Raw genomic sequence first — 27,413 nt, forward strand, 5'->3', positions numbered from 1 at the left:
GTTGCCACTTTAAATTACAATATTTTTTTAGAAAACAGGACATTCACAGTTATTTACATAATACATTTCTGCACTTTTCAATGGGGCTACATTCAACTGGAAGAACAGTCCATATTTAAAAAGAAAAAAGAAATCAAAACTGTGTTATGTCCATCCCCAGTCTCATTAGACAACAGCTCCCACTCCTCATTAATCCCAGCCCCTCCCCTGGTGGAAGTAGTGCCATCCCCACCTACTGTATGAGTGAAGATCCTCTTATTGACCTTTCTGCCTGCTGGCACTTGTTCATGAACTTTGGTGTGAATCTTTGACATTTACATTTGCACTAAAGTCGGTTAGTTTGTTTTGGCAAGTTGTGAACGATGTGCATCCAATAAAAAGTAACTTGAAAATAACTGCTGCAAAACACTCTGTTCAATGTAAAGAGGATATGGCTATGGTATCAGCAGTGACATCACTCTAATCTCCAGGTGACTCTAATCTCACTCTGATCTCCAGTTGGGCATCCAGGTGAGCCCGTGACATCCTCCTGGCACGGCTCAACCGTGCCACAGTTTGATGCACGCCCGTGTGCGAGGGCCTGATCGTTGCTGCTTGCAGCTTCAATTTAATTTGTTATCAGTACATATTATAATGAAGAGGAATGTTTGTTTCATTATTTTCTTTTATGAATGCAGTAGTATCGCTAACCCTGACCTAGGGAGTGTTTGAATGGGCTTCTATTAAAAATACAGCTAAACAACACAGCTTGAAGTTGATTTTATTTCAGAAAATGCTGAATTCTGAATAATTATATCTGCAGATGAGTTAAAGTACAGAACAGCAGAATTGACACTGCTCACAGCACTGATGTGTGCATTTTGAAAACAAGCATCAATCAGCAAAATAAACTGAGACAGTGTTTTAAACAGAGCACACATCATATACATCCAAAACAGTATTGGAGTATTTAATTTTCCAGAAACTCAAGTGGCTCATAGTCCTGGCCTTTCTTTCCAAGTACAGACTTTAGAAAAGGGACAACTCTGAAAAGATTAATGTGGAAATCTCTGGATGTCCTTGTTGACTTTTGAACACCATCAAACCTGCACACGTTCTCATTCCCCCAGCTGACCAATGCAACCTGTGAAAAAAAAGAACACTTGGTTATTTAACACATTTAATAAGAATTACATTAATGGATATTTTCCACAAGCTGACAGTTGTGATCTACTGCTGCTGTGCGATCAACAAGTTCTTCTCATTCATCTCTAAAAAATAAAAACAAAGTACCTGATTTAGATTTCACTGATTTCCCCTCACATCCAGGTTGCCTCATGAAGCAGTTGTACACTGGTAATTGTTTTGCTGTTTGTGTTTTCTCCCCAACTATCACTGGGTTGTGTATTGCAAATTTGTCTCCCAGAACTGTCAGCTCACCGACATGTGACAACTCACACCACCATACGAAATCTTTGCTCACTACCCACTCTACTTGCTAGATTTGCCTTCATTTGAGTTGAAGGGTTGCTGTTTTGATGCCTTTATTCAGAACTGGACATTCAGGGACCTATTCAAGCAAAGAGCACTAGGAGCAGTCTATGGCAGGGGATAACAGCCAAATTTAAAATGCAGAGTTTTTTTTAATTGCACCTGATATGTTGCAACTTACCTGTACTGTGCGATGTTGAAAGTTTTTGAACACAGCACCTCCAGAGTCACCTGTACCAAGAAACACAGAGATACATACAAAAAAAAAAATAAAATAAACATGAGTCACTCATGCTCACCACTCACCACTGTTGCTGTGTTAGAGTATAAAATTTTAGATGAAACATACCCGGACACGAAATATGATCTCTGAAAGGTTCCAGACCACCGGTGCATATAAAGTTATCTGTCACAGCTTCCATCAGTGTTTCCTGAGTTATGCCACCTACACCTACTGCATGTTGGATGCATTCGTTTCTCTGCATTGAAGAGTTGGAGAAAGAACCAAAGCTCAAACTGAGGTTTAGGTTTTAGGTGAAAAATAAAGAACACAGGCTTATATATATCACGGTGCGTGTGAGCAGACTGTGTGGAGGCGAGGTCCCAAATGCAGGACTCAGGAGCAGGCAGTGCTGTATTAATTAAATAAGTCTCTATTATGGCAGAAAAGAAAGTGAAGAGAAGACAGCCTACAAAACTAAGGAAACTACACTGGGAAAACTAACTACAAACATGGGGAAACCAGTAATGAGACACAGCCACGATGACAACGAGGATCCGACAAGAGACAAGGGGAAGACAATAAATACACAGAGGGATGATAGGTGAACAGAATATCCTTATGACACACAGGAAGCAAAACTAAACACAAAGCACATGGTACAAGGGACTGTCAAAATAACACATTAAGTGACCAAACATGACACAACAAGACTTGACATATAGGGAGGCTGGCACACAGAGAACACCAGAACACAAGAACACGGGGAAGACAAGATCAAGGGAATCAGGAACTAAATAAAAACAAAAAACTTTAATAAACTAAGAACCTAAACTGTAAGCAAACATGTAAATAAAAATAGAGAAATTAAAACAACAGACTTCAACTACAAAACATAAAACACTGGGCAAAAGGCCTAGGACTGTGACAATATACACAAATACAGATGTGCAACACAGCTCACCAATATAAAACTTACATTATCTCCAAGTTTGGCATGAACTTCTTTTATGTCTACCACATTCCTTGTCATTGTCAGGAAATTGAGTCTTTCAAGACGATTCCATAAGAGAAGTTTCTCTATAGATGACAAAGACACCGAAAAATACAGTCACACCCCTCTGCAACCTATATTTCCCCTGCAATGGAGTCTTTGGTGATGGCCTACTGTCATTTTTTTCTTTCAGTTTTCATCTTTATTTAACAAAGTAAGCTGTTATTAATAAATTCTTACTCACAAAAGACAAAGTTTCTGCAGAAACAATGGAAAAGAATAAAAAGCAACAAAGAACAGTCAGGCAGGTAGGTGATACACAGCAACATCAGGAAATGCCCTCCCCCCCCATGAGAAAAAGAATAATGGAATTGTGTGGAGGAATGCGGGTTTTGACCAGTGGGCCACCAGTTGACCTGGAACCCTGGACTACGATCTGTTTAGGTAACATAACCCAGCTCTATGTAAAATTATATATTTTTTAGTATTTATCTAGACCTAGCTGTGTGATGGAGTTATATAGCATGGAGGTAGAGTTATCACACCTTGTAACTCGCATGTTTGATCCACCAAATGTAGAGCAGCACTGGTCTCCAGGGTGCAAGGTATGCAAATTGGTCTGAGAAAAAAAAAACTATTATCAATTCAAACAATTCAAACGGGGCATTAAGACATGTTTTATCAATAAATCCCAGGACAGCAAAAGTAATGGTACATTATCACAGCATGATTTCTTACCTCACATCAGTGGAGATTTGAACATATTCCTCCAGTTGGATGAGAGCCACATCATAGTCATAAAACTCATCAATGCCTATGTGCTTTTTAGCAGTTACACTGAAGTTTGAGTGAAATACTAAAGTTTTTGCTTTTTTAACTGCAAAACAAAAAAATCATGTGTATTAATATTAATGTTATTACAAGAGATCAAAAGTTCAGTAAATAAGTATAAATAAGTATTATTTATCTATAGCAAATATAAAATAGGCTTTAAGGTTATATTTGGATAAACATTTTGATTACTTTTGCCTCGTCCATCATCGATTTCAACTGTGACTTTCTCAGGTAAAGATCCATGTACGCAGGAAGCAGCAGTCAAGACAAACTCAGGGGTCACAAGAGAACCCATACATTTCACTATGTGGTCTCCAGTCTTAAATTTGACATAAAAAACAAACATATAGATTTTTGTGCACACACTGAAGCAAGACACACTTTGTATTGAGTTCATTATTTTACTCTGTATAACAGCATGGCGACATGCAAGATGATTCTAGTGTTTGGTCACCTATTAAATTATTTATGCCAAAAAAATTATATTTATCATGACTATAATGGTCATACAGAACGAGTGAGATTTCGGATGGTTCTCTAACAGATTTGCTCTACTGAGTTAAATGAAACTGCAAAAATGTCACCTGGATATGAACAAACGCCATCCATGGATACATTTTCCTCTTGAGTTCATTGCTGGGTTCCCTATACTCTTTGTGAAGTCCACAGAGACCTTTGACATCATCTGCATCTGTATGAAAAGAAGTGCATAAATAAAAATTAGCAAATCCAACCTTGTTTACATAGACAGTATAATAGATGGATGCAGCGTCCAGGTCAGAAAAATAAAGCCAATTGGGAAGTGCCTTAAACCTGCATCCTATTGAACGGTCACCAGATTTCCTGCCGGTGACCGTTCTGCTTTTATGGACTCAGCCACTCTTTTTAGGTCAAACCGACTGAACCATTAAATCTATGGTAGGAAAATTTAAGATCTTTGTATGAAGCCGCACGTTCATCAGCTAATGACTTGTACTGTAAATCACAAGTCGTTATTTGTAAATGTTAAGTTTTAGTGTTATTTTTAGTCTTTTTAAGTATTCCTGTGTAGAGGACGTATGCTGGAGACGAGTAAGAAAAATCCATAGAAGTATTTTGATAGGAACAGAACTTTTTGAAATCAGTTGACTCACATCCAAAATCTCAATAAACATGACCATCAAAGCATCATGAGGCAAGTTGTGATAATAAATTTCTTCCAAATTAAAAGAAGTTAAAACCAAGAATATTTCCTCTATAATTGTCTTTTACTGTAGTCAGTTTTACAAGTTCACAAAGTCATTTTGCTTGGTTTTAATTTATTTTTCAAAATCTAATTTTTACTTTGTTCCCACCCAGTTTCAGTTTTCAGTTTAGTTTTAGTTAATTATAATAACCTTGCTCAGCTTCCTCGGTAAACACTTTCCTTATGAGTCATTTTAAAGTCTTGTTGAATACAGCATAACCTCTATTTCCCCATTGTGGGATCAATGAAGTATCATCATCATCATCATCATCATCATCATCATCATCATTTTGAAAAATACAGTGCATGTTAGTCAGAAAGGGCAATAAAACATGGGCTTATGACTGAGAGGTTGCTACTAAGTGAACATGTAGCTTTACAGTAAGATCTTTGTTTTAATTATTTATGTTCTTATTTTTATTATTCTATTGGATTTAAAGAAAAAAACATTTTAAATTTTCTGTGAAGCATTTTGTAGCTTTGTTAAGTTCTAGTAGTTCATAGTAGGAGCCTTAGTGTAGCTGTATAACAGAGACTCAGGACTGAACATTAAACATTAGGCTACATTAAGTTTGGATTTCAGTATCTTGAAACCATTATATTACATTAAACTGCATTACACAGATCCAGTGGGCTACACGATCATTTTTCTATCACTGTTACATCAGTGGTGTCAGGCTAGATAAAGCGTAATTGTTCTGATCTCAGGTACTTTAGGAAACGAGAGAACCATGCAGGCCTCTGGTTAGGATTTGTGTCCCTTGTGTTTATTAGTGCTGGATGAAGAATGTCAGGCTAAATGCAAACACACAAATACACACATAGCTGAATTTACAAACCGACAGGCCTTCATGGTTCATTTCAAACACAACTTACTGATCATTTCATCAAAAGTCTCTGGTAGATTTTCTAAGGTATTCACTCTGAAATAATGGCGCCCTCCAGTTCCTGCTGTGAGGTGCATTAGGTCCTCATCAAAGATTTCATCCCCAACTCCAAAAATATAAATGTCTGTAACAGAATGAAGCATAGCATGATCACTTTTCTTTTTTTGATAAATAAATAAAGTGAATTATACATTGAAGCACATAACAAGAGTCTAAGGACTGAGGAATGATTAAAGTCTTTATAAAAATAGAAACATGCACAAATCAGATGGAAAGCTCACCAAGATAGTCATTTCTGGATTCATCCTCATCCATGTACACCATGTTTTTTATCATTGCCACAGTGGGTGCTGGTGAACCGCCCATGTTATAAGCACCTGCAGTGGGAAAACAATGTGTTAACCAGAGACGACAAAAGTACAGACATTCTTTACTTAAGCAGAAGTACAGATATTTGTTTTTTAAAAAAATACTCTGGTAAAAGCTGAAGTACTGATTTAGCTTCTTTACTCAAGTAAAAGTGAAAAAGTACAGGCTCTGACATATTCTCAAAGTAAAAAAGTTAAAGTAGCTCTTTAGAGGACATTGCTGTCACTTTTTTTGGGCTAACTGCTAAGCTAAGCTAACTGAACCTCATGCTATATTATATAAAAATAAATTAATATTAAATAGGAATGCAAACATTATTCCAGTAGACTTTCTTGGTGATCAGTTGACATGTGCTGGTACTACTGCTCTGAGGTTTACTGCTCTTTGTGGATGAATTCAACAAATTGTAAGAAGAAGTTTCACAAGCTGTTCTAGCTGATTTCCATCCCCTACACTGACAGTATACTGTTTATAGTGACAGTATACAGTTGGTATAAAGGTTGAATTCAGTGAATAAATCTAAGCATCATCAGCTTAGATTCAAACTCATCTCTGCAACACTTCATGTAACCAAACTCTGACCATGAACACCACAGATACTGTGCACCAGTTCAACACAGAGGTTTACTGTAAAATTCTCCACAGTACAGCCAACTAACAAATCATGCAGTGAAATTTGGTCTCTGCATGCCGGTCCAAGGGTTTTCTGAAGCATTGTCAGGTGGTTTCCATCTTTCTCAAAGTTCCAATCCATTTTTTTCCTCCATGCCAGTCCAACGATTTGAGCTAGCGGTCACCAAGCAGTCAAGAACTGCCTATTGAATCTATCATCAGTTTAAAATCAGATTCATCTCTGCTGATGTAACCTAACTGTGACCATAAACATAACTGCTGTGTACTAGTCAAACACAGAGTTTAAATGTAAATTCACCACAATACAGCAAACTAACCTGTTTATCCTGCACTAACCTGCAGTATTTTCATGCAGCCTTTGAATAACACAAAATTAGCATACCTCACTTTGTTTTACAGGATGTTTCACAATATGAGAAAACATAAACTCACATCATATACAGATCCAAGATCTGATAAATGGGGACATAACATGTAAGCTTTAAATTTCTAGTTTAGCAAATGTTACTAAGCTGTCCTTACTTTTTAATATAACCACTCTGCTTCCTCGCCTGCCCTTTTTCTTATATCTTTCTCCATTTCTGAGTGAAACTCTCTCTCATTCTGCGAACTGTAGCAGCTGGATCTTTAGCTAGCAGATACACTGTGTGACAAACTGCACACAGTTTCTGTGTTTGCTGATATTTGTTGAGCTAATAAAAACCTTGAATCTAAAATTACCTGCCATTACACATTACTCCCTTTATTTTCACTCAGTAGTGCTAGCTAGATACTGAAGTACCATGACCCCAACTAATGCACATTTGAACTTGTTCTGGTGTTGTGTACAAAAAGGGATTTCCAATTTTTCCGTCTTTTTTTATGTGTAATGTCATTGCTCATATTGGTAAGTAGAATGTAGTCAGCAAGATTTATGAAGGGCTTATATGCAAAATGAATAAATGACCCGTTTTCATGACTGTGTTTTTGTACCTACATTATAATCAAGTCAGTACTTTTTGGCCAATTAAAATATCTTTATAGATCTGTAATGTTATATTTGTTACAATTTCTGCTGTCCTCTTGGCCAGATCGCTCTGAAAAAAGACATTTTTAATGGCAATGACAGTTTTTACCCCAATAAATAAACAATATATAAAAATAACAGCCAAACAGTGATTGTAGCTTCTACCTTGTGACAGGAGTGTTGTTTCTAGCTCAGATGGGCTTTCATGATATATTTCACGAGAGATATGTTTGACATGTGGTTTGGAAATGTTAAGCCAAAAAGTAATTTACAACATTTTAAATATTTTTTGGCAAATAAAGGAAATCACTTTTTGGCAAATGATCACATTTTGACACAACACCGGTCCACTGTAACCCCAGAGTACAGGGCTATAAATTATGCTAAATTATAGGGTTTTGTCTCTGGTTTATATCTCTGGTTTAAAGTGTATCAAAAGGCTGGCAATACCATCTGTAAAAATGATGAGGATATGATGATGCTCCTTAAAATCCTTCAATCCAGTTCGAATCTTTATGATAGCCATTTTCTCCAAGAACTTCTTAAAGACAAGGTTCAGATTTGTTCCAGTGTTTCTGTCTTTGAACACAAACAAGCACACAAAATACACATTACTTATCTTATTAATAGGAACAAACTGACTAGTACAATAACAGTAGCTCCATACTTTACTCACCACCAACTACAAATTCTTCTAATTTAGATATGACATCTTGTAGGTTTGCATTGCCATCCAAAAAGTCAATGATGTTGACAATTTCATAGAGCTCAGAGGAGAAAAAGATGATTTCATAGTTTGGAGTCACGCTAAAAGATGAAATCTGTTGGTATATAAAGAAAATCAGTTACATACAAAGTGGATGATCTCATATGAACTTTTGACACAACTTAGTGAACACATGTAAACTTAACAACACCTCCTTACATTTCAGACTGCTTATGGTGTCATGTACTCTACTGTGGCAGTTTACCACTAAAATAAAAAGCTTTGAGTGTATGCTTTTATATCATTCCAGACAGTCTGCATGTCTGTGTTTGTTTCTCACCTTTGTAATACGTTTTGTGACAATATCTCTGGATTTATTGACATAATCCACGTTTATGCTCTCAGAAATATCCACACCAATGTAAATGTTTAGTATCCCATTTTTTGAAATCCTGATTCTTCTCTCCCCCTTATTTACCCCCTTATTTACTCTGTTTATACTTCACTCTGCATTTAATCATTAGTTAATCATTATTTATTATTAATCTCTGGCTCTCTTCCACAGCATGTCTTTTGTCCCGTCTCCCTCCCCTCAGCCCCAACCAGTCACAGCAGATGACTGCCCCTCCCTGAGCCTGGTTCTGCTGGAGGTTTCTTCCTGTTAAAAGGGAGTTTTTCCTTCCCACTGTTGCCAAGTGCTTGCTCATTGGGGGTCGTTTTGGCTGATGGGTTTTCTCTGTATTATTGTAGGGTCTTTACCATACAATATAAAGTGCCTTGAGGCAACTGTTTGTTGGGATTTGGCGCTATATAAATAAAATTGAATTGAATTTTGTTTAGTAATTGATCCATAAATCAGAAGAAAGTGCATCCTGTACTGAGCATTGACAACAAGCCAAAGAACTCATGCCAAGAAGTATCAATCACGGTTATGAATTGTAATACATAATGAAATTTACTTCTAATGGGCTGCTGTGCTGGCAGGAAGAGTGGATGAGATTTAGTGTGTATGTTATGTGCACATGATGGCAGATGTGCTGCTTAAAGTGTGTCAGTGTAAAAAGTTTCATGCATACATCCATATGCCATATTTAAATACAAAAATAAACCTTCCACTGTTTAGATGGCAGCAATAATAACTAATTAAACTCTAGCCTATAATTTTATCAAGTAACTGATTAAATGTTCCAACTAATATATTTCTAACATGTTTTAACAACTCAGCATATATATTGCCAGCATCCATCTACAGACATCTGTAGCTTCACCTCATGGACACCCTCAGACCTCTAAACTGAGCCCACAATTTGCAAAGCAATCTAAATATACCTCTAGTCCAAGCATTTATTGGAAATTCTGACTGACTGGAAATTCAGGACTTGTAGAACGACAAAAGTACTGTGGCAGTTTACCATAAAAAACATAAAGCTTTGAATATATGGTTTTATATCATTCCAGATACTCTGTTTGTTTCTCACCTTTGTAAGAAGTTTTCTGACAGCGTCTCTGGATTTATTGATATATATCTCATTGATGCTCCCAGAAATATCCACACCAATGTAAATGTTTAGTGTCCCATTTTTTGAAATCCTGATTCTTCTCTCCCCCAGTACGTCATCTGAACAACAAAAGATACTGCATAAAGTCAAAGCACTGTCATTCATGATAGATAATTATACAGACAGCAGTTGTATTATTGCATTATATGGAGGAGCTGGTTTAGATGGCTTTAACTAAAAGAAGCATACATTATCACAGTTTGTTTTTATTGTTATTTAAATGTACCTAAACAGCACAACTCACTGGTCACTTTGTTAGGTACACCTCTTCAACTGCTCGTTCACACAAATCAGTCAATCTCATGGGAGCAACTCAATGCATTTAGGCATTAGACATGCTGAAGTTCAAACTGAGCATCAGAATGAAAGGTGAAAGGTGAGAAGTCCAAGTATTTTAGAAACTGCTGATCTACTGGGATTTTCTTGCACAACCATCTTTGGTCTAAAAAAGGAGAAATTATTAAGTGAGCAGCAGTTCTCTGGGTAAAAATGCCTTGTTGATGCCAGAGGTCAGAGGAGAATGGCCAGACTGCTTCAAGCTCAAAGGAAGGCCACAGTTTTGTGATTTGGTGCTATATAAATAAAATCATCACCCCATGAATGTTAAATTTTCATTGTTGGGTGTAGGCATTATATAGAGCAGCATGACATGTAGTGGGCACTTGCCAGTTCCACCTAGTGGGCATAGGAGACTTTCAGTGGTCAAATGATACAACATCCGAGTAGCCAACGGGGCAAAAAACATTCAGGTGACCCCATGACAATCCTGACCGTAGGAACCACGAACCATAGCGTAACTCAACATGTGACTCCACTCAACAGGCCTTATCAGGCAGCTTAATATGAAACATTAGCCGCGTTTCCATTAGTATCTACTCAGCGCGACTTGACTCTGCGTGGTTTCAAAGTGTTTCCATTAGTACCTGGTACCAGGTACTTTTTTAGTACTCACTCAGCTGGGGTTCCAAGTGTTCCGAAAATGTGACGCGGAAGAATAGCATGCCACTGATTGGCCAGGGAGTGTCGTCACTAGCAGAGCTTTCAAATTATGCCGGCGCCAGGCGCATTTTCCACTTACTCCACCACTCTGCGCCGTCTACTTTTCAATTTTGCTAAAAAAAATTTTTTGCGCCATCCGCATCTCCATTTCCAGTGCCATGTGGACGCACGTGGCAATATTAACATTCTTTCAATCTGAGCCATTTGATTGGTTCACGACTGCCATGTGACTATTCATATCGTCTGCTGCCGTCATGGCTTCTCATGCATGTAAGAGAAATAAGAGAAAACAGCAGCTGTCACAAGTGGCTGCCAGGCATGGGGACCAGATGATTGGGCTTAAGAAATGGTTCAAGCCCATGTCCGAAGTTGAAAGTGAGTAATCTAGGTATACATGAACAATGTCAAGAATAGAATTCTAATGATCAGATGAGAGAAAGGTCGCCGGCCTTGTGGAATGCGATCGTCTGCATGATTTGATGATGAATTTCATAGCCGACTGTGCTGTTCATTCAGGGGCAAGTTTGACAATAAAATAATATGCATTAGCATAGCTTCTGTACTTTTGAAGATCAACTTTCAAAATTATTTAAAATTAAACCATAACATTGTTGAGATGCATTGCATATAAGGAATGGTTTGTGAACACATCGGCCGTGGCATTTCTTCCTTTCATGGTAGAAGTTGTTCATTTATAGTGACTGATATATTTATGGGAGTATTGAATGAAAGTCTTTAAAAAGTAGTAAAATTTAGGGGATAGTACTCATAAAAGCGAAACAGATGGGAAAAGTGACGAATCAATTTTAGGACAGAAAAATCCAATGTCTTAGGTAAAAGTGAACCCAGGGGAACCATGTAAGGTTATCTATAGCTTCCTTAAAAGCCTTTTATTTAATTTTCCAGGGATTATAGCCAAAAACTACCCCTTTTTGCAGTTTTTTGCAGAAATGACAAGAGACGTGTCAATAACTTTTTATTTCTCTATATTTTTAGTAATAAATGTGATAAGAGCATAACTGACTGCATTTGTTTTCCTTTTTTCTTCATCTTAAAAAAAATTTGAACCAACAAATACAATTTATATGCACTTGTCAGTTCAGATGAGGTCATGACCTGGATACAGAGTGTGGGCGGGGGTGACGCCCATGGAGGACAGCAAAGGTCTTGGTCATAAGGTGCCTGTTACTTTGGCCTGCCCCCCTGCTACTCCAAAACAATTTGAAAGTCATGAGAGCGACTCCTTCACCAGAATCAACCCAGAATCAGCTGTACCATTTTAAAAACCCAACAGCAAGAAAATGGAGGCATGCAAAGCACTGGTTGAATGCCCAGACCAACAGTTAGCAGTGGTACTGTAGTTTTGCAGCACGAGAGCCATCTGAAACATGCACACAGCATATATATATTATAACCCTATACTGCCAGACGATCACTGCTGAGGCACCCTTTACCTGTCCCTACTAACTGTGAACAGCTGGTTTAACATGGCTGATCATAGGAAATTTGATTTACTGTAATTACACAACCGTTTGTCCTATCAGAAAAATGCAAATGGTTTCTGAAAGCTGAGAAACTGCACTTCACATCCAACACATGGTTATTATGGTAATTGTTGCCACAAGTATGCGAACGGTGACACTTTTGAAGTACACTGAGTCGATTATGACATGTTTCGTAGTATAGGGTTAATACTTAACAAGGGCGTTGGAATGAGTTTACTATTGGGGATGACACATATCGGAAATCGGGTACTCTGGTTTACTCCCCACTCCAAATTCCATCACAAGAAAATTTCTGTCAAGATGTGTCTGTGGAAAGGTCAGAGCCAGAGGGCAAGAACAAAAAATGGCCGACCTGCCCAAAGACAGACTTCAGTTAGACAAGCCACCATTCACACATGTTGGCACAGACTACTTTGGGGCATTTTTGGTTAAAAGAAGATGCTCAACTGTAAAGAGATATGGAGAACTATTCACATGCCTGACCACAAAAGCCGTGCATGTAGAGAATGCTCACACATTTGACACAGACTGCTTAAATGCAATCAGGCGGTTTGTCTGCAGAAGAGGTCAGGTTTCTACCATTCCTTCAGACAATGGCACTAATTTTGTTTCTGTGGAACTAGAACTTTGTGATGCCATACAACACTGGAATCAAAGAAAAATACAAGATGCACTTCGTCAAAGGGAAGTAGAGTGGATTTTTAATCCTCCAATAGGTTCTCATTTTGGGAGTAGTTGGGAAAGGCAAATACAGTCAGTGGAAAAGAAATTCTGAAGTCTGTACTCAAAGAAAGACTACAGATGATGAATCTCTGTAAACACTACTATATGAAGTTGAAGCAATAATAACTGACAGGTCAATCACAACATCTTCTGACAACCTGAATGACCTTGAAGCTTTAACCCCTAATCACCTACTGTTATTAAAAAGGGAGCCTTTTCTGCCACCTGGACTGTTCAAAAAAGAGGCTCTGTACTCACACAGAAGATGGAAGCAGGTGCAGTACTTAGCCAACCTATTCTGGAAGCGGTAGGTACCTTAATATTTGCCAGCTCTACAAGACTGTCAAAAAATTTATTTGAGCGACTCTGAAATCAAGTTTTAATTTTCAGAATAATAAACAACATAAACAACATGAAAGTATGGGTTCGTTCTGCCTTGTATCAATGGTTTGGGCTAGTGGTAGTGGTGGTGCTATAAGGATGTGGGGAATAGTTTCTTAGTTAATTTTGGGCCGCTTAGTAATGACTGAGATCTTTTAAATCCCACAGCCTATCTATGCCCATCCCTTGTATGACCACAGTGAACCCAACTTCTGATGACTATGTCCAGCATGATAATCCACCAGGTCACAAAGCTCAAATCATGTCAAACTGTTTTCTTGAACACAACAATAAGTTCACTGTACTCAGATGGCCTCTGCAGTCTCCAGATTTTAATTCAATAGAGCACCTTTGGAATGTGGTGAAGATGTGCAGCCAACAAAAGTGCAGTTAACTGTGTAATGCTAACATGTCACTATGAACTGAAATCTCTGAGGAATGTTTCCAGCACCTTGCTGAATCAGTGTCATGATGAATTAAGGAAGTTCTGAGTACAAAAGGATATCCATCCCAGTACTAGCAATGTGTACCTAATATAGTGTCCAGTGTCTTGTTGATCAATAAGTGATAATCAGATTGAGATAGAACTTACCAGTAGACTCTAAAGTGATTAGGGTCTCTTTAATTGAATGGCCAAATGCCTTTGAAATCTCCAGCGATGTGTCAAAGGTGTGTTTGTCTGCAAGAAGTAAATTTGCAATATAATACTGACACTAAAGAAGATAGCATTTATAGGTGGGAAGCTGGTGAGGGATCATATCCTTGTAACAGGACACGTGATCCTTACGAGCCACTCAGTATGCATCTGTAGAATCTGTTTGCCTAACCAGCTAGTAAGTCACAGCAGGACATGTTCCGTCACTGGCGTCCCACCCATGAGACATTTTAAAAAGAGAAACGGCATACAGTGGGGAAAATAAGTATTTGATACATGCAAGTTTTCCACCTACAAAAAAAGGAGAGGTCTGTCATTTTCATTGCAAGTACACTTCAACTGTGAGAGACAGAATCTAAAAAAAGATCCAGAAAATTGCACTGTATGATTTTTACATAATTAATTTACATTTTATTGCATGAAATAAGTATTTGATACAATAGAAAAACAAAACTCAATATTTGGTAGAGAAACCTTTGTTTGCAGTTACAGAGGTCAGATGTTTCCTGTAGTTCTTAACTAAGATTGCACACACTACAGCAGGGATTTTGGCCCACTCCTCCATACAGATCTTCTCCAGATCTTTGAGGTTTTGGGGCTGACACTGGGCAACATTGAGTTACAGCTCCCTGGGTCACAACCACCTCCACGGGACTACGCCCACTGGGGTTTAAATAGCTGGGTCTTCCACCTTTTGGTTTGTAAACTGAAGAAACCTTTCGAATGAGGTGAAACATCTTCAAGAAACAAAATGAAGGCCAGCCACCCATTTTTCAAGCTCCAGAGACTACTATGACCTGGATGACTAAGAACCTACACAGTGGAGAATAGGAGAGCTTCTTAAAGAAAAACTAACAGAATCAGCCAGAATTCTTGCTGGTTGGTAGGTGATCAAATACTTATCTTATGCAATAAAGTGCAAATTAATTATTTTTTGAAAAATCATACAATCTAATGATTTTGTGGATTTAGTTTTCTTTTTTTAGATTCTGTCTCTCACAGTTGAAGTGTACAGATGATAAAAATGACAGACCTCGCTATTCTTTGTAGGTGGGGAAAAAAATACTTATTTTCCCCACTGTAGTATATCACACAACCAGAATTGAAAATACAAGTAAAAGGTTTGGCTAAAACCATGGCACAGAGTGTTAACATGTTAGCATGTGTAGGTGTCACTCTTACAGTAGCATTCTGGCTCTTCACCAGTCCACTGGCCATTCTCCTGACACACTCTTTCATTGGAGCCCACCAAAAACAGGTTGCTCTTGCAGGTGTATGTCACCCTGTCATCAATTCCAAAACTGTTCCCCACTCTTGAGGCACCTGGTGGGATACCAGGATCAGCACAATGATCCCCAGCTTCCCCAGAAATGAAAAGACACCAAACACAAGTCATACAATAGCCTCAAATGGGTGTGTGTCTTATACCTGAAAAAAAAGAAGACAAGTGATGAGTCCTTAAGTAATTTATAAATACAATATTTAAATGTTTTTCACAAATGGAAGGTTTGAACTGAATGCAAATACCTATATATATATAGAGATCTTGGATGTCATTTCTGGAATCTGCTGGAGCCATACTCCCAGGTAAGGCAAGAACCCAGGTGCAGGCTGTGCAGAGATGCCCCCGAGACAATCCAGCACATAACAGCAGAGTACAAGATGCTAGCAGGCAGGACATACATTGAATGCCATAACCAAGTGGCTGGCATAGTATACAGGAAAATCTATGCTGAGTATTACCAGGAAGTCCCGAGGTCAAAATGGGATATGCCCAGGGGTTGACCATGGTGTCTTTGTCCAGCATGAGATGACCTCCAGGTTATTGGTTGAGCGAAGCCTGGCCACATACGTAGCGGGTGTGACTCCTCCCTCTGGCCCTCTCCTCGGTTGCTCTATCTCCTGGTGGTCTCTTGCTTCCAATTTGCCCTTGATCTGTTCTTAGAACTACCTTGACGTGGTGTTGGGAGCAGGCTGGATTGGTAATGTGAGGTCACATAGTGAGTCAGGCCATATAAAGGAATGTGGATTGTGTTTCATTTGTGTTGTGGGTTCTTCAATAAACACACAGGTACTTGAAGAGAACGGGCTTTATCTTTTAAGCTATTTGCACACTCATCTAACAGGCGTACACACTGAACTGCGCTCACAACAACAACGACAACTTCTTCTACCTGTATCGGTTAACACTGAGTTTCTATAACGCACATGCGCCATCTACTGGGCTTATAGAGAATTACCTCATTTAGGATGACCAATCAATTGTTCATATTGTTACAGATTGGGCCCCCCGCCTCATGCTCCCCTACCTCACCTGCCTTCATTTTAATGCATCACACTTGTCACTTAAAAGGGGAGTGGTGGCCTAGGGGAGAAGAAGATGAGGGTTCATCACTGAGAGGACCCTGGTTCAAATCCTCGGGCTGGCATCACTGTGGGTCCCTGAGCAAGCCCACCCCCCCAGGTTGCTCCCCGGGCGCCCCTTGGCGGCCCCCTGCTCCATGCTGTGCTGTGTGTACTACATACTCCATGTGTGTGATGGGTTAAATGCAGAGAATGAATCTCACTGCATGTATATGTATGTGACAAATAAAGCTCTTTCTTCTTTCTTCTTCTCTTCTTTCTTAACCCATATATATATATATATATATATATAAATTATTATAATTTATAATTTAAACTTGAATCATAAATACATAGACTCCACATATTATATAAATAAAGAAAAAATATATGGCCTCAGATTTTGAGGCACTGATTCTCATACCAGCCGCTTCACACTTGGCTGCTAATTGTTCCACTGCGAGCTGGAGGCCATCACCTGATGAAGCCAGCAGGACCACATCATCCACAAATAGCAGAGAAGACATTCTGAGGCCACCAAGGAGGAAGCCTTCTGCCACATGGCTATGCCTAGAAATTCTGTCCATAAATATTATGAACAGAATCAGTGACAAAGGGTATCCCTGGCGGAGTCCAACACCCACAGGAAATGAGTCCGACTTATTGCTGACTATACAGACCAAACTCTCACTCCAGTTGTACAGGGATTGAATGGCCTGTAACAATAGGCCAGACACCCCATACTCCTGCAGGACCTCCCACAGGATACCCCAAGGGATGCGGTCAAATGCCTTCTCCAAGTCCACAAAGCACATGTAGACTGGTTGGGCAAACTCCCACACACACTCGAATGCCCTCGAGAGGATAACGAGCTGGTCCAGTGTTCCACAACCCAGATGAAAATCATATTGTTCCTCTTGAATCCAAGGTTCGACCAGCGGATGGACCCTCCTTTCCAGGACCCTGGCATAGACCTTACCGGGGAGGCTGAGGAGTGTGATCCCCCGAGAGTTCTACCTTCTTGAAGATGGGGACCACCACCCCGGTCTTCCAATCCAGTGGCACCAGCCCAGATCTCCACATGATGTTGCCGAGGCGTGTCAACCACAACAGCAGAACAGTATCCAGAGCCTTCAGGAATTGAAGGCGAATCTCATCTACCCCAGAGGCCCTGCCACCATGGAGCTCTTTAACAACCTCATTGACCTCATCCCAGTGATGGGCAAGTCATCTCCCTCATCCCCAGACTCTGCTTCCACTAAAGAAGGTGTGTCAGTGGGATTAAGGAGGTCCTCAAAGTATTCCTTCCACTGCCTGACAATAGCCTCAGTTCAAGTCAGTAGCACTCTAGACACTCTCGCACTATAGGCCATGTGAGTAGTAGAGCACCGCTTTCCCCTCCTAAGCCACCTGACGGTTTGCCAGAATCGCTTTGATGCTGCCTTTTTTCATGGCCTCACTGAACTCCTCCCACACCTGAGTTTTTGCTTCGGCCACCACCCGAGTCACATTCCGCTTGGCCTGTTGGTACCCATCAGCTGCCTCCGGAGTCCCAAGGGCTAACCAAACTGGATAAGACTCCTTCTTCAGTGTGATCGTTCCCTTCACCTCTGGTGACCACCATCTGGTTCAGGGATTACTGGGGCTTCTGGGCAGCGCACCCTCATGACACTTTTAGGTGCACTGGGTCTGTCCAGTTTCCACCCCCGCCACCAGATCCAACTCAGCACCAGGTGGTGATCAGTTGACAGCTCAGCTCCTCTCTTCACATGATTGTCCAGAACATATGGCTGCAGATCTGATGATACGATTACAAAATTGATCATCGACCTGGGACCTAGGGTGTCCTGGTGCCATGTGGGCTTATGGACATCCTTATGTTTGAACATGGTGTTCATTATAGACAAACTGTGGTTTGCACAGAAGTCCAATAACAAAACACCATTTGGGTTCAGATTGGGTAGGCTGTTCCTCCCAATCACGCCCCTCTTTGGGTCTATTCACTGTCACTTGGTTGGTGTGGTGCTTTGGGCTCCTTTTCTGGGTGCCCGTGCTGCCTGGGTGGGACCAAATTGTGCTCTTGGCCTCTGTTGGTCTTGGCAAGGGCCCCAGGTGCTGATGGAGACCTTCCTGCATGTTTCTGCCTTGGCACGGGGGATTCCACTGCTTCTTGGTCTTTGATACAGGTTGCAGACACTCGGGTTCTTGTCGCCATCCTGTGTTGTGACGTTTGGACTCACCACACTACCTGGTTTGGTTTTTGCTACTCTCTTTGTCCTTTTTTAGGGGTCCAGATGCTGGCTTTCTTGGGTTTTCTGGGTTTCTTTCCTTTTTTTGCTTTTTAGTGTTTTTAATTGTTCCGGCTTTCACAACAAAGTGTTTTTATGACTGTAGCGCCCAGTTGTGTGTATTTTAATTCTGTTTTGTGTTTTTTAGAGCTGAGCGAGCCAAGAGGGACGAGCCAGTGGCAGGGTGGTCCATTCCCTGGTGGTGGGATTCTTTCCTCTTCTGTTCATGTTTGTTGTTGTGCAGTACTTTGGGTCGTGGCGTGGCATGTGATGTAGTTTTTCTTCCCTTTCTATTAAAGGCCCCCTGCTGCCGTTAAGTCCAGCTCAGCTATTATTTTGAGTTTTCCAGTTTGTGCACTAGTACTGTTACAACCAAGCTATTTTATGTTTTATGGTTTTGTTTCTTTTAACTGCATTGTTTAAACAAAATATCTTGTTAATCTTTAAACCTTCTCTCTCCCATCGTGTATTATTCGAACCTCTAGTCTTTAATGCAAATTAAATCAATTTATTTATTAATCTAACATTTCCTGGGGGCGAAATTCCCCCAGGTTGCGTTGTCGCAGCAACACATCTAGACAAACCTTGACTGCATCATCACATTCTTGGCGTATGTCGGCAGGAAACACCTGTGAGGTAGAGAGCCGGCTCTGTAAATTGTCTGTTTTTTTTTTTATAATTTTATAAGTATATTCCTTTTTTTTTTTAAAGACTTTTTATTTTAGGCAAATCAGCAGTATCTGTTTTCGGGGATGAGTTGGGTGTCTAAGATTAGCACTGCTGTAATTTGTTTTCACTTCTGATTGCCTGTTATGGAGGAGGAAGTGCAGCAGCTTAGAGATTCAGTTGCGCAGCTGCAAGCTGATAAGGAGCAACTCCTCCAGGAAAGGAGTGCCAGGTCTAAAGGGGCTGTGGCCGCCCCCTTTGATCCGATTGGTCTTGCTTTGTCTATCGCTCACCACCCAATTACAGAGCGGTTGGTGGTGGTGCCTAGGGACTGTAAATGTCCCATGTTTAATGGCAAGACTGGTTTGAACATATCTGAGTGGGTTGAAGAAGTACAGGCATGCATGCAGTCTCCACACCTTTTGGTTGCTGATCAGGCCTTTTTTATTTTTGATCATTTAGAAGGGGAGGCAAGGGAGGAGATCAAGTTTCGCTCTAGCAGAGCGCAAGAGGACCCAGCCCGGGTGATGACAATCCAGAGAGTGTTGTATATCAATGCTCAGTCATATATTGCCTTGCAGCAAGCTTTCTTTTCCAGGAGGCAGCAAGAGGGAGAGACATTGCAGGAATTTTCTTTAGCACTGATGGTATGCGTAATGCAGACGGTTTGCTCGGGGACCAGTTTGTAGAGCATGTAACTGAGAATGCCCTCCGCAGGGAGTTGAAAGCGATATATTCGGCGGGTGCCCATGGCGACCCTGTTAGAGGTGCGTAGGGAAGTGATCAGATGGGAAAGAGAAGGGTTCCCAGGTGGTATCCAGGAACATTTCTATTCCCTCCCATCAGCTTATGGTCTACAGTGTTGGGTGCAGGGCAGTCCCTGTCCTGCCCCTCTCCCTACTTCTAGATCTGAGTTAGGTGAATTAAGGGAGCTGTTGAATCCTCAACAGGAACAGCTGAACCAGCTCACACAGATAGTGGCCACTTTGCAACACCCTAGGGGGCCTAGCCAGCTTGCTTGTAATGGTCCAGTGATCTGTAGGCGGTGCTAGCGGCCGGGACATTTTGCCAGGGAGTGTGACGGAGAGCGGGCCTCACGTCACGTCAGAGCTAATACCATGGCTGGACCCAGTGTAACACTGTAAGTTCTGATGCCTCCACTGGCCAGTCGGAAAACTGAAGTCCACTAAGCTGCAGAGCCACAGCTCAGGTGGGGGGTCCACAGGCTCAATAGAAGGTCGGCTGAGTGGGTTAATGTCATCTTGTCCAAAGATGAGTGTTTTGCTAGGGGGAGTGGTTGTCCCATGCCTGGTAGACACAGGCTCTATGGTCTCTACTGTGACCAAGAGTTTCTTTTTGGAGCATTTTGCCCCCTGGGGCCAAGAACACCTTCAGTCCTGTCATTGGTTGCAGCTTTGGGCTGCCAATGGCCGTGCCATTCCCTATGTTGGCTATCTGGAGCTTAGCGTATCGCTATGTGGTAAGGTGATACCCGGCTGTGGGATTTTTGGTAGTGAAGGACCCTCCTGGCGCGGTGTCTGCCCCTGGAATTTTCGGGATGAACATCATCTGCCGTTGTTATAAAGAACTTTTTGGAGAATATGGTTCTGCATTGTTTGATTTACTTGCCGTTTCCCAGGCCCCAGGGCCCACTGTGGAGGCCTTGCAGCAGTGTCATCAGTCTGCAGAGCAAGCTCCAAGGGACCCGGTTGGGACCGTCAAGGTGCGGGGCCCCCGTGCAGTGCGCATACTGGATGGAGTTGTGAAGCTGGTAGCTACTACATGTGCTGAGCAATTTTCGGGTCAAACCATGCTCTTTGAGCCTCCAGAGTCAGGCTTGCCAGCTGGACTGCTAGCCTCCTGTTTGGTGTAGGTTGTCAGGGGCACCATGTACCTCCCAGTAACCAATGTGGGGACAGCTGAGGCCCTTCTCCATCCATGGACCAGTCTTGGGACATTAAGCAGCGTGGCGGTTGTTAGTCTCCCAGCAGGGGGTGGGAGGTGAGTGTTCCCTTTGCTACAGTTTTCACCCAAGTTGCCTCCATCCCCATTCACGGTAAAATTGATGCAGTCGACTTGTAACCAATGTGGGTGTATATATATCTATATACTAGGGGTGGGACTTTAACGCGTTAATTTCAATTAATTAATTATGGGGAAATTAACGCGTTAACAATTTTAACGCATTTTAATCGCACTTTGCACCGTGGAACGTTTCTCAGTGCGCAAGTTCCCGGCATACAGATTATATCGACGCACAATGTCCAAATTAGGGGCCGCATCCTGCGAAGGACCCGGCCCACGTCTTTCGGAGCCCACGAACACCACAAAGGCCGGAAGTGAGCAGCTAGCCTTCATATCAGCTGCCGTCACCTCTGCGTAGCTCATGTCACCTAGCAACCGTGAGTGCGAAGCACAGCTGTGTAAAAGCAGCTGGTTAAACGGAGAACAAACTTTTTCTCCTTTTTGTGGTTTAATTTTAAGTCTTTAATTCAAAATAAGCTGTTAAAACAAGCATAACACATTTCAACATCAAGGAATACAGCTGAAAGAATGATTAATTTCCAACTATAACAAATGAGACATTAATAATGAATAAAACTATCCAGTTATGATGCTTAACTTTAATTTCAGGAGTTTGCTTATCACAGGAGCACTTCCACCCTTCGTTGGTCTGTGTAGTAGACTGGTGGGAAAATAAACTAAATTTTGAAGTTTAAGCTTATGTATTCATTCATCAACTAAACTTAAATTAATATTTCTCATGTCAAATATTGAAATGCGATTAAAATGCGATTAATTTCGATTAATTAATTACAAAGCTTGTAATTAATTCGATTAATTTTTTTAATCGAATCCCACCCCTAATATATACATATATCAGACGAACACAGTAATATTCGAGAAGTTAAATGAAGTTCATAGGATTTACAAAAAGTGTGCAATAATTATTCAAACAAAATTAGGCAGGTGCATAAGTTTGGGCACCTTTGTCGTTTTACTAATTTGAATACCTTTAGCACTAATTATTGGAACACAAAATTTGTTTTGTAAGCTCATTGACCCTTGACCTACATATGCAGGCGAATCCAATTATGTGAACGGGTTAAGGTGGCCAATTGCAAGTGTTTCTCCTCTTTTCATCTTCTTTGAAGTCTGGCAACATGGGGGCCTCAAAACAACTCTCAAATGACCTGAAAACAAAAATTGTTCAACACCATGGTTTAGGGGAAGGATACAAAAAGCTATCTCAGAGATTTCAGCTGTCAGTTTCCACTGTGAGGAACATAGTGAGGAAATGAAAGACTACAGGTACAGTTCTAGTTAAGGCCCGAAGTGGCAGGCCAAGAAAAATCTCAGATAGGCAGAGGTGAAGGATGGTGAGAACAGTCGTAGTCAACCCACAGAGCAGCTCCAAAGACCTACAACATCATCTTGCTGCAGATGGTGTCACTGTGCATCATTCAACTATTCAGCGCACTTTGCACAAGGAGAGGCTGTATGGGAGAGTAATGCAGAAGAAGCCTTTTCGTGCACACACCACAAACAGAGTTGGTTGAGGTATGCTAAAGCACATTTGGACAAACCAGCTTCATTTTGGAATAAGGTGCTGTGGATTGAAACTAAAATTGAGCTATTTGGAGATAACAAGGGGCGGGATGCATGGCGGAAATAGAACACAGCATTCCAAGACAAACACTTGGTACCCACAGTAACATTTGGTGGTGGTTCCATCATGCCGTGGGGCTGTGTGGCCAGTGAAGGTACTGGGAATCTTGTTAAAGTTGAGGGTCGCATGGATTCCAGTCAGTATCAGCAGATTCTTGAGAACAATGTTCAAAAATCAGTGACAAAGTTGAAGTTGCGCTTGGGCTGGATACTTCAACAAGACAACGACCCCAAACACTGCTCAACATCTGCTAAGGCATTCATGCAGAGGAACAAGTACAACGCTCTGGAATGGCCATCTCAGTCCCCAGACCTGAATATTATTGAAAATCTGTGGTGTGATTTAAAGCGGGCTGTCCATGCTCGGAAACCATCAAACCTGACTGAACTGGAGATGTTTTGTAAAGAAGAATGGTCCAAAATACCTTCAACCAGAATCCAGACTCTCATTGGACAGGAAGGATAGGATGGATAGATAGGAAGTGCTTAGAGGCTGCAAAAGGAGGATCTACTAAATATTGATGTAATTTTTCTCTTGGGGTGCCCAAACATATGCACCTGCCTAATTTTTTATAAATAATTATGTATTACAAACTAGATCGCTGTTCAGGACTTACAGTCACGGCTGCAGATTGGGGTCAAGCCGCTCCACTTCCCATTTTTTAAGCAAACACGTCTGGCTGAGCCTCGCATTTTGAATCCAAAGATGCACTCATATGTGGTCTCATTGTCCACAAAGTACCTTTCCTGAGGGGGCAAGACATTTCCGTATTCCAACACATTGGGGTCTGGGCATTCAACCACTGTGAACAAAAAAAACCCTGGTTACTGAATTGTTATCAAGCAGTGTGAAGTAAGTGAGAAGCATTGTTGTCACTCACGCCTGCATTTCTGAGATTGAAATCTGTTGGGTGGTGGTCTCCAGTTGCCATCAGACTGACAAAAACGTGTCATTTCTGGGTATGGATAGTAGCCCTCAGGACAGCGGTAGACCAAGATGCTGCCAGTCTTCAGGTTCTTACTCAGTGTGTAATTCCCTCCTTGAATATACAAATTATCCTCTGTGCAATGACATCGTACCCCAATTCCTGAAAAACAATTCCACAGTTCACAGAACCTAAAATGTAACTTTTTTTTTTTTTTTTTCACACACATAGCAACACTACACAGTAACTAAAGCAGGGGTCAGCAACCCGCGGCTCATCCAGGCTTAATCTGCGGCTCTGTGCGGCTCAAGGAAGTAAATTATAATTATCCAGTTGAAGTGCATTTTATTTTTGTCAGTTCGGTTTTTGTTGTAGTTTTAAACTGGAACATTATTGTGATCTTGAAATATTAAAATAAAATCATTTTATTTATTTATTTATTTTAGTTTCTCAATATATGCGTCACTCACAGTAGCCAGTAGCGGCCTCCGCTAGTATTTGCGGCTCTCACTGTTTTGTTTTCCATGGAAACCGGGTTCAAATGGCTCTTTCCGGATTACAGGTTGCCGACCCCTGAACTAAAGTAATATAAAATTCAAAGTGTGCCCCTTTAAAAGTGCACATTATGAAAAGAATAAATGATTTTGTTGCGATTCCTCCGTGAATCACCACCTTATTGTGGTGGAGGGGTTTGTGGGTCCCAGTGATCCCAGGAACTATGTTGCCCAGGGGCTTGTCCCCCTGGTAGGGTCTCCCATGGCAAACTGGTCCTGGGTGAGGGCCCGGACAAAGAACGGTTCAGAAGACCCCTATGTCTGCAACAATGAGGGACCAGTTTACCCTGCCTGGAATAGGGTTACCGGGGCTCCACCCTGGAGCCAGGCCTGGGGAGGGAGCTCAAGGGAGAGCGCCTGGTGGCCGGGCATTAGCCCATGGTGCCCGGCCGGGCGCAGCCCAAAGAGGTTACATGGGCCCGCCCTCCTACGCCACCCGCAGGAGGCATCGTAGGTAGTTGGGTGCAAGGGCGGAGGCCCTGGTGGACCGATCCCCAGCTATCGAGACTGGCTATTGGGACATGGAATGTCACCTCTCTGGTGGGGAAGGAGCCTGAGCTAGTGTGTGAGGTTGAGAGATACCAACTAGATATAGTTGGGGTTGTTTCCCTGTGCCTTCAGGCCAGGAAACGGCACCTGACTGTTGTTTGCGCTTACACGCCGAATGACAGTTCAGAGTACCCACCCTTTTTGGAGTCGCTGGGCAGGGTGCTGGAGAGTGCTCCATCCGGTGACTCCATAGTCTTACTGGGAGACTTCAACGCTCATGTGAGCAATGACAGTGAGACCTGGAGGGGCGTGATTGGGAGGAATGGCCTGCCCGATCTGAACCTGAATGGTGTTTTCTTATTGGACTTCTGTGCAAACCACAGTTTGTCCATAACGAACACCATGTTCGAACATAAGTATGTCCATAAGTGCAAATGGCACCAGGACACCCTAGTTTGTAATCGTATCATCAGATCTGCGGCCGTATGTTCTGGACACTCGGGTGAAGAGAGGAGCTGAGCTGTCAACTGATCACCACCTGGTGATGAGTTGGATCAGATGGCGGGGGAAGATACTGGACAGACCTGTTCATAATTTTTATGGACAGAATTTCTAGGTGTAGCCAGGTGGCAGAAGGCTTCTTCCTTGGTGGCCTCAGAGTCTCATCTCTGCTTTTTGCAGATGATGTGGTCCTGTTGGCTTCATCAGGGTGTGGCCTTCAGCTCGCAGTGGAATGGTTCACAGCCGAGTGTGAAGCGGCTGGCATGAGAATCAGCACCTCTAAGTCTGAGGCCATGGTCCTCAGCCGGTAAAGGGTGGAGTGCCCTCTCTGGCTCAGGAACGAGTTCTTGCCCCAAGTGGAGGAGTTCAAGTATTTCGGGATCTTGTTCACGAGTGATGGGAGAAGGGAGCGGGAGATCGACAGATGGATTGGGGCTGCTTCTGCAGTGATGCGGATGCTGCAGCGATCTGTTGTGGTGAAGAGGCTGCTTAGTGTAAAAGCAAAGCTCTCGATTTACCGGTCGATCTACGTTCCTACCCTCACCTATGGTCACGAGCTATGGGTAGTGACAAAAAGAATAAGATCGCGAATACAAGTGGCAGAAATGAGTTTCCTTCGAAGGGTGGCTGGCCTCTCCCTTAGAGATAAGGTGAGGAGTGCAGCCATCCGGCAGGGGCTCAGAGTCAGGGCTCCTCCACATTGAAAGCAGCCAGTTGAGGTGGCTCGAGCATCTGATTAGGATGCCTCCTGGCCGCCTCTTGGGTGAGGTGTTCCAGGCATGTCCCACCAGGATGAGGCCCCGTGGTAGACCCAGGACACGCTGGGGAGATTATATCTCTTGACTGGCTTGGGAACGCCTTGAGGTCCCTCCGGATGAGCTGGAGGAGGTGGCTGGGGAGAGGGAAGCCTGGGCTTCTCTGCTTAGGCTCCTGCCCCCACGACCCGGCCCCGGATAAGCGGAAGAGAATGGATGATGGATGGATGGGTGGCTGGATGGATGATTTTGACTAAAATCATCATGCTAGTGATGTTATCACCACAAGAGGTTTATTACATGTTTTATTTACCTTTGTGAAATGTTTGTATTACAAGAATTACAAATTTTATGTTTCAGTGTGTAATACTGCATTGTGAATCTATGTATGAGCTTATTCGCATAAAGAACAGAACAGAAATAGAAAAGGCTTAAAATATGATGAGGAATAAAGCAGTGAAAAATTTAAAATATTTGAACATGATCAGTTTTCTTATCTATGTCATAAAAAGTCAGTTTGCAGCAGTACATAAACTTAAATACAAGACAAAAACATTATCTGAAATGCAACATTGTACATACATTATTTTAAAATCAAAACTAAATGCATCTTACCCATCCAAAGGGCACATGAAAGTGCAGCAAGCCAACTGCAGTGGATAGAAAATCCCATCTTGATGCTTAAACTGGGTAACAGTTTAAAAATGAGAGTGTAGGAGTTGTTGATTTATTTCAGAATACACAGTGATGTTTAGAGAGACGGGGTGGACAAAGACCATCCTGGTACTTATTAACTTTATGACCAGGAAAAGATATGTGTGTCACAGAAAACACTAAAACAATTTCCAGAATTACACATTTACAAAATAATTTTCAATGGACTTAACTCATTTAGAATGTATTTAGAATTAATTATACATATTAGCTATATTTATGAATTACTATATTACAACCATTTTCCCAGAATGCTGGAATATGATGTGCAGGGACTATCTGTGAGTTTTGCTTTGTTTTTAATATATGATGATGCTAGATTGACAATGCTTTTAATCTGAT

The 27,413-nt window shown here is 41.5% G+C and overlaps 1 protein-coding gene across 2 annotated transcripts; it reads right to left on the reverse strand.

The window, feature by feature from the left end:
• Window positions 1–757: 757 nt before the first annotated feature.
• On the reverse strand, window positions 758–27,111 carry LOC115792413 (complement factor B-like). Of its 2 annotated transcripts, XM_030746933.1 has the most exons (18): window positions 26,973–27,111; window positions 24,014–24,220; window positions 23,750–23,935; window positions 15,349–15,525; window positions 14,104–14,190; window positions 9,823–9,962; window positions 8,315–8,459; window positions 8,089–8,217; window positions 5,912–6,007; window positions 5,620–5,754; window positions 4,103–4,209; window positions 3,708–3,837; window positions 3,423–3,561; window positions 3,230–3,303; window positions 2,670–2,770; window positions 1,820–1,949; window positions 1,652–1,701; window positions 759–1,123 (listed from the first exon to the last, which is right to left on the reverse strand). In XM_030746933.1, the coding sequence occupies exons 1-18, from the start codon at window positions 27,028–27,030 to the stop codon at window positions 950–952; spliced, it is 2,265 nt and encodes a 754-aa protein (XP_030602793.1). In that variant the 5' UTR covers window positions 27,031–27,111; the 3' UTR covers window positions 759–949. The 2 variants fall into 2 exon arrangements, with proteins under 2 accessions (XP_030602795.1, XP_030602793.1); XM_030746935.1 differs by lacking the exons at window positions 24,014–24,220; window positions 26,973–27,111 and adding an exon at window positions 15,694–16,140 and having other exon boundaries at window positions 758–1,123; window positions 15,349–15,594; window positions 23,750–23,838.
• Window positions 27,112–27,413: the final 302 nt, after the last annotated feature.

This window comes from Archocentrus centrarchus, chromosome 14, assembly GCF_007364275.1.
Source record: "Archocentrus centrarchus isolate MPI-CPG fArcCen1 chromosome 14, fArcCen1, whole genome shotgun sequence".
NCBI classification, from domain to species: Eukaryota; Metazoa; Chordata; class Actinopteri; order Cichliformes; family Cichlidae; genus Archocentrus; species Archocentrus centrarchus.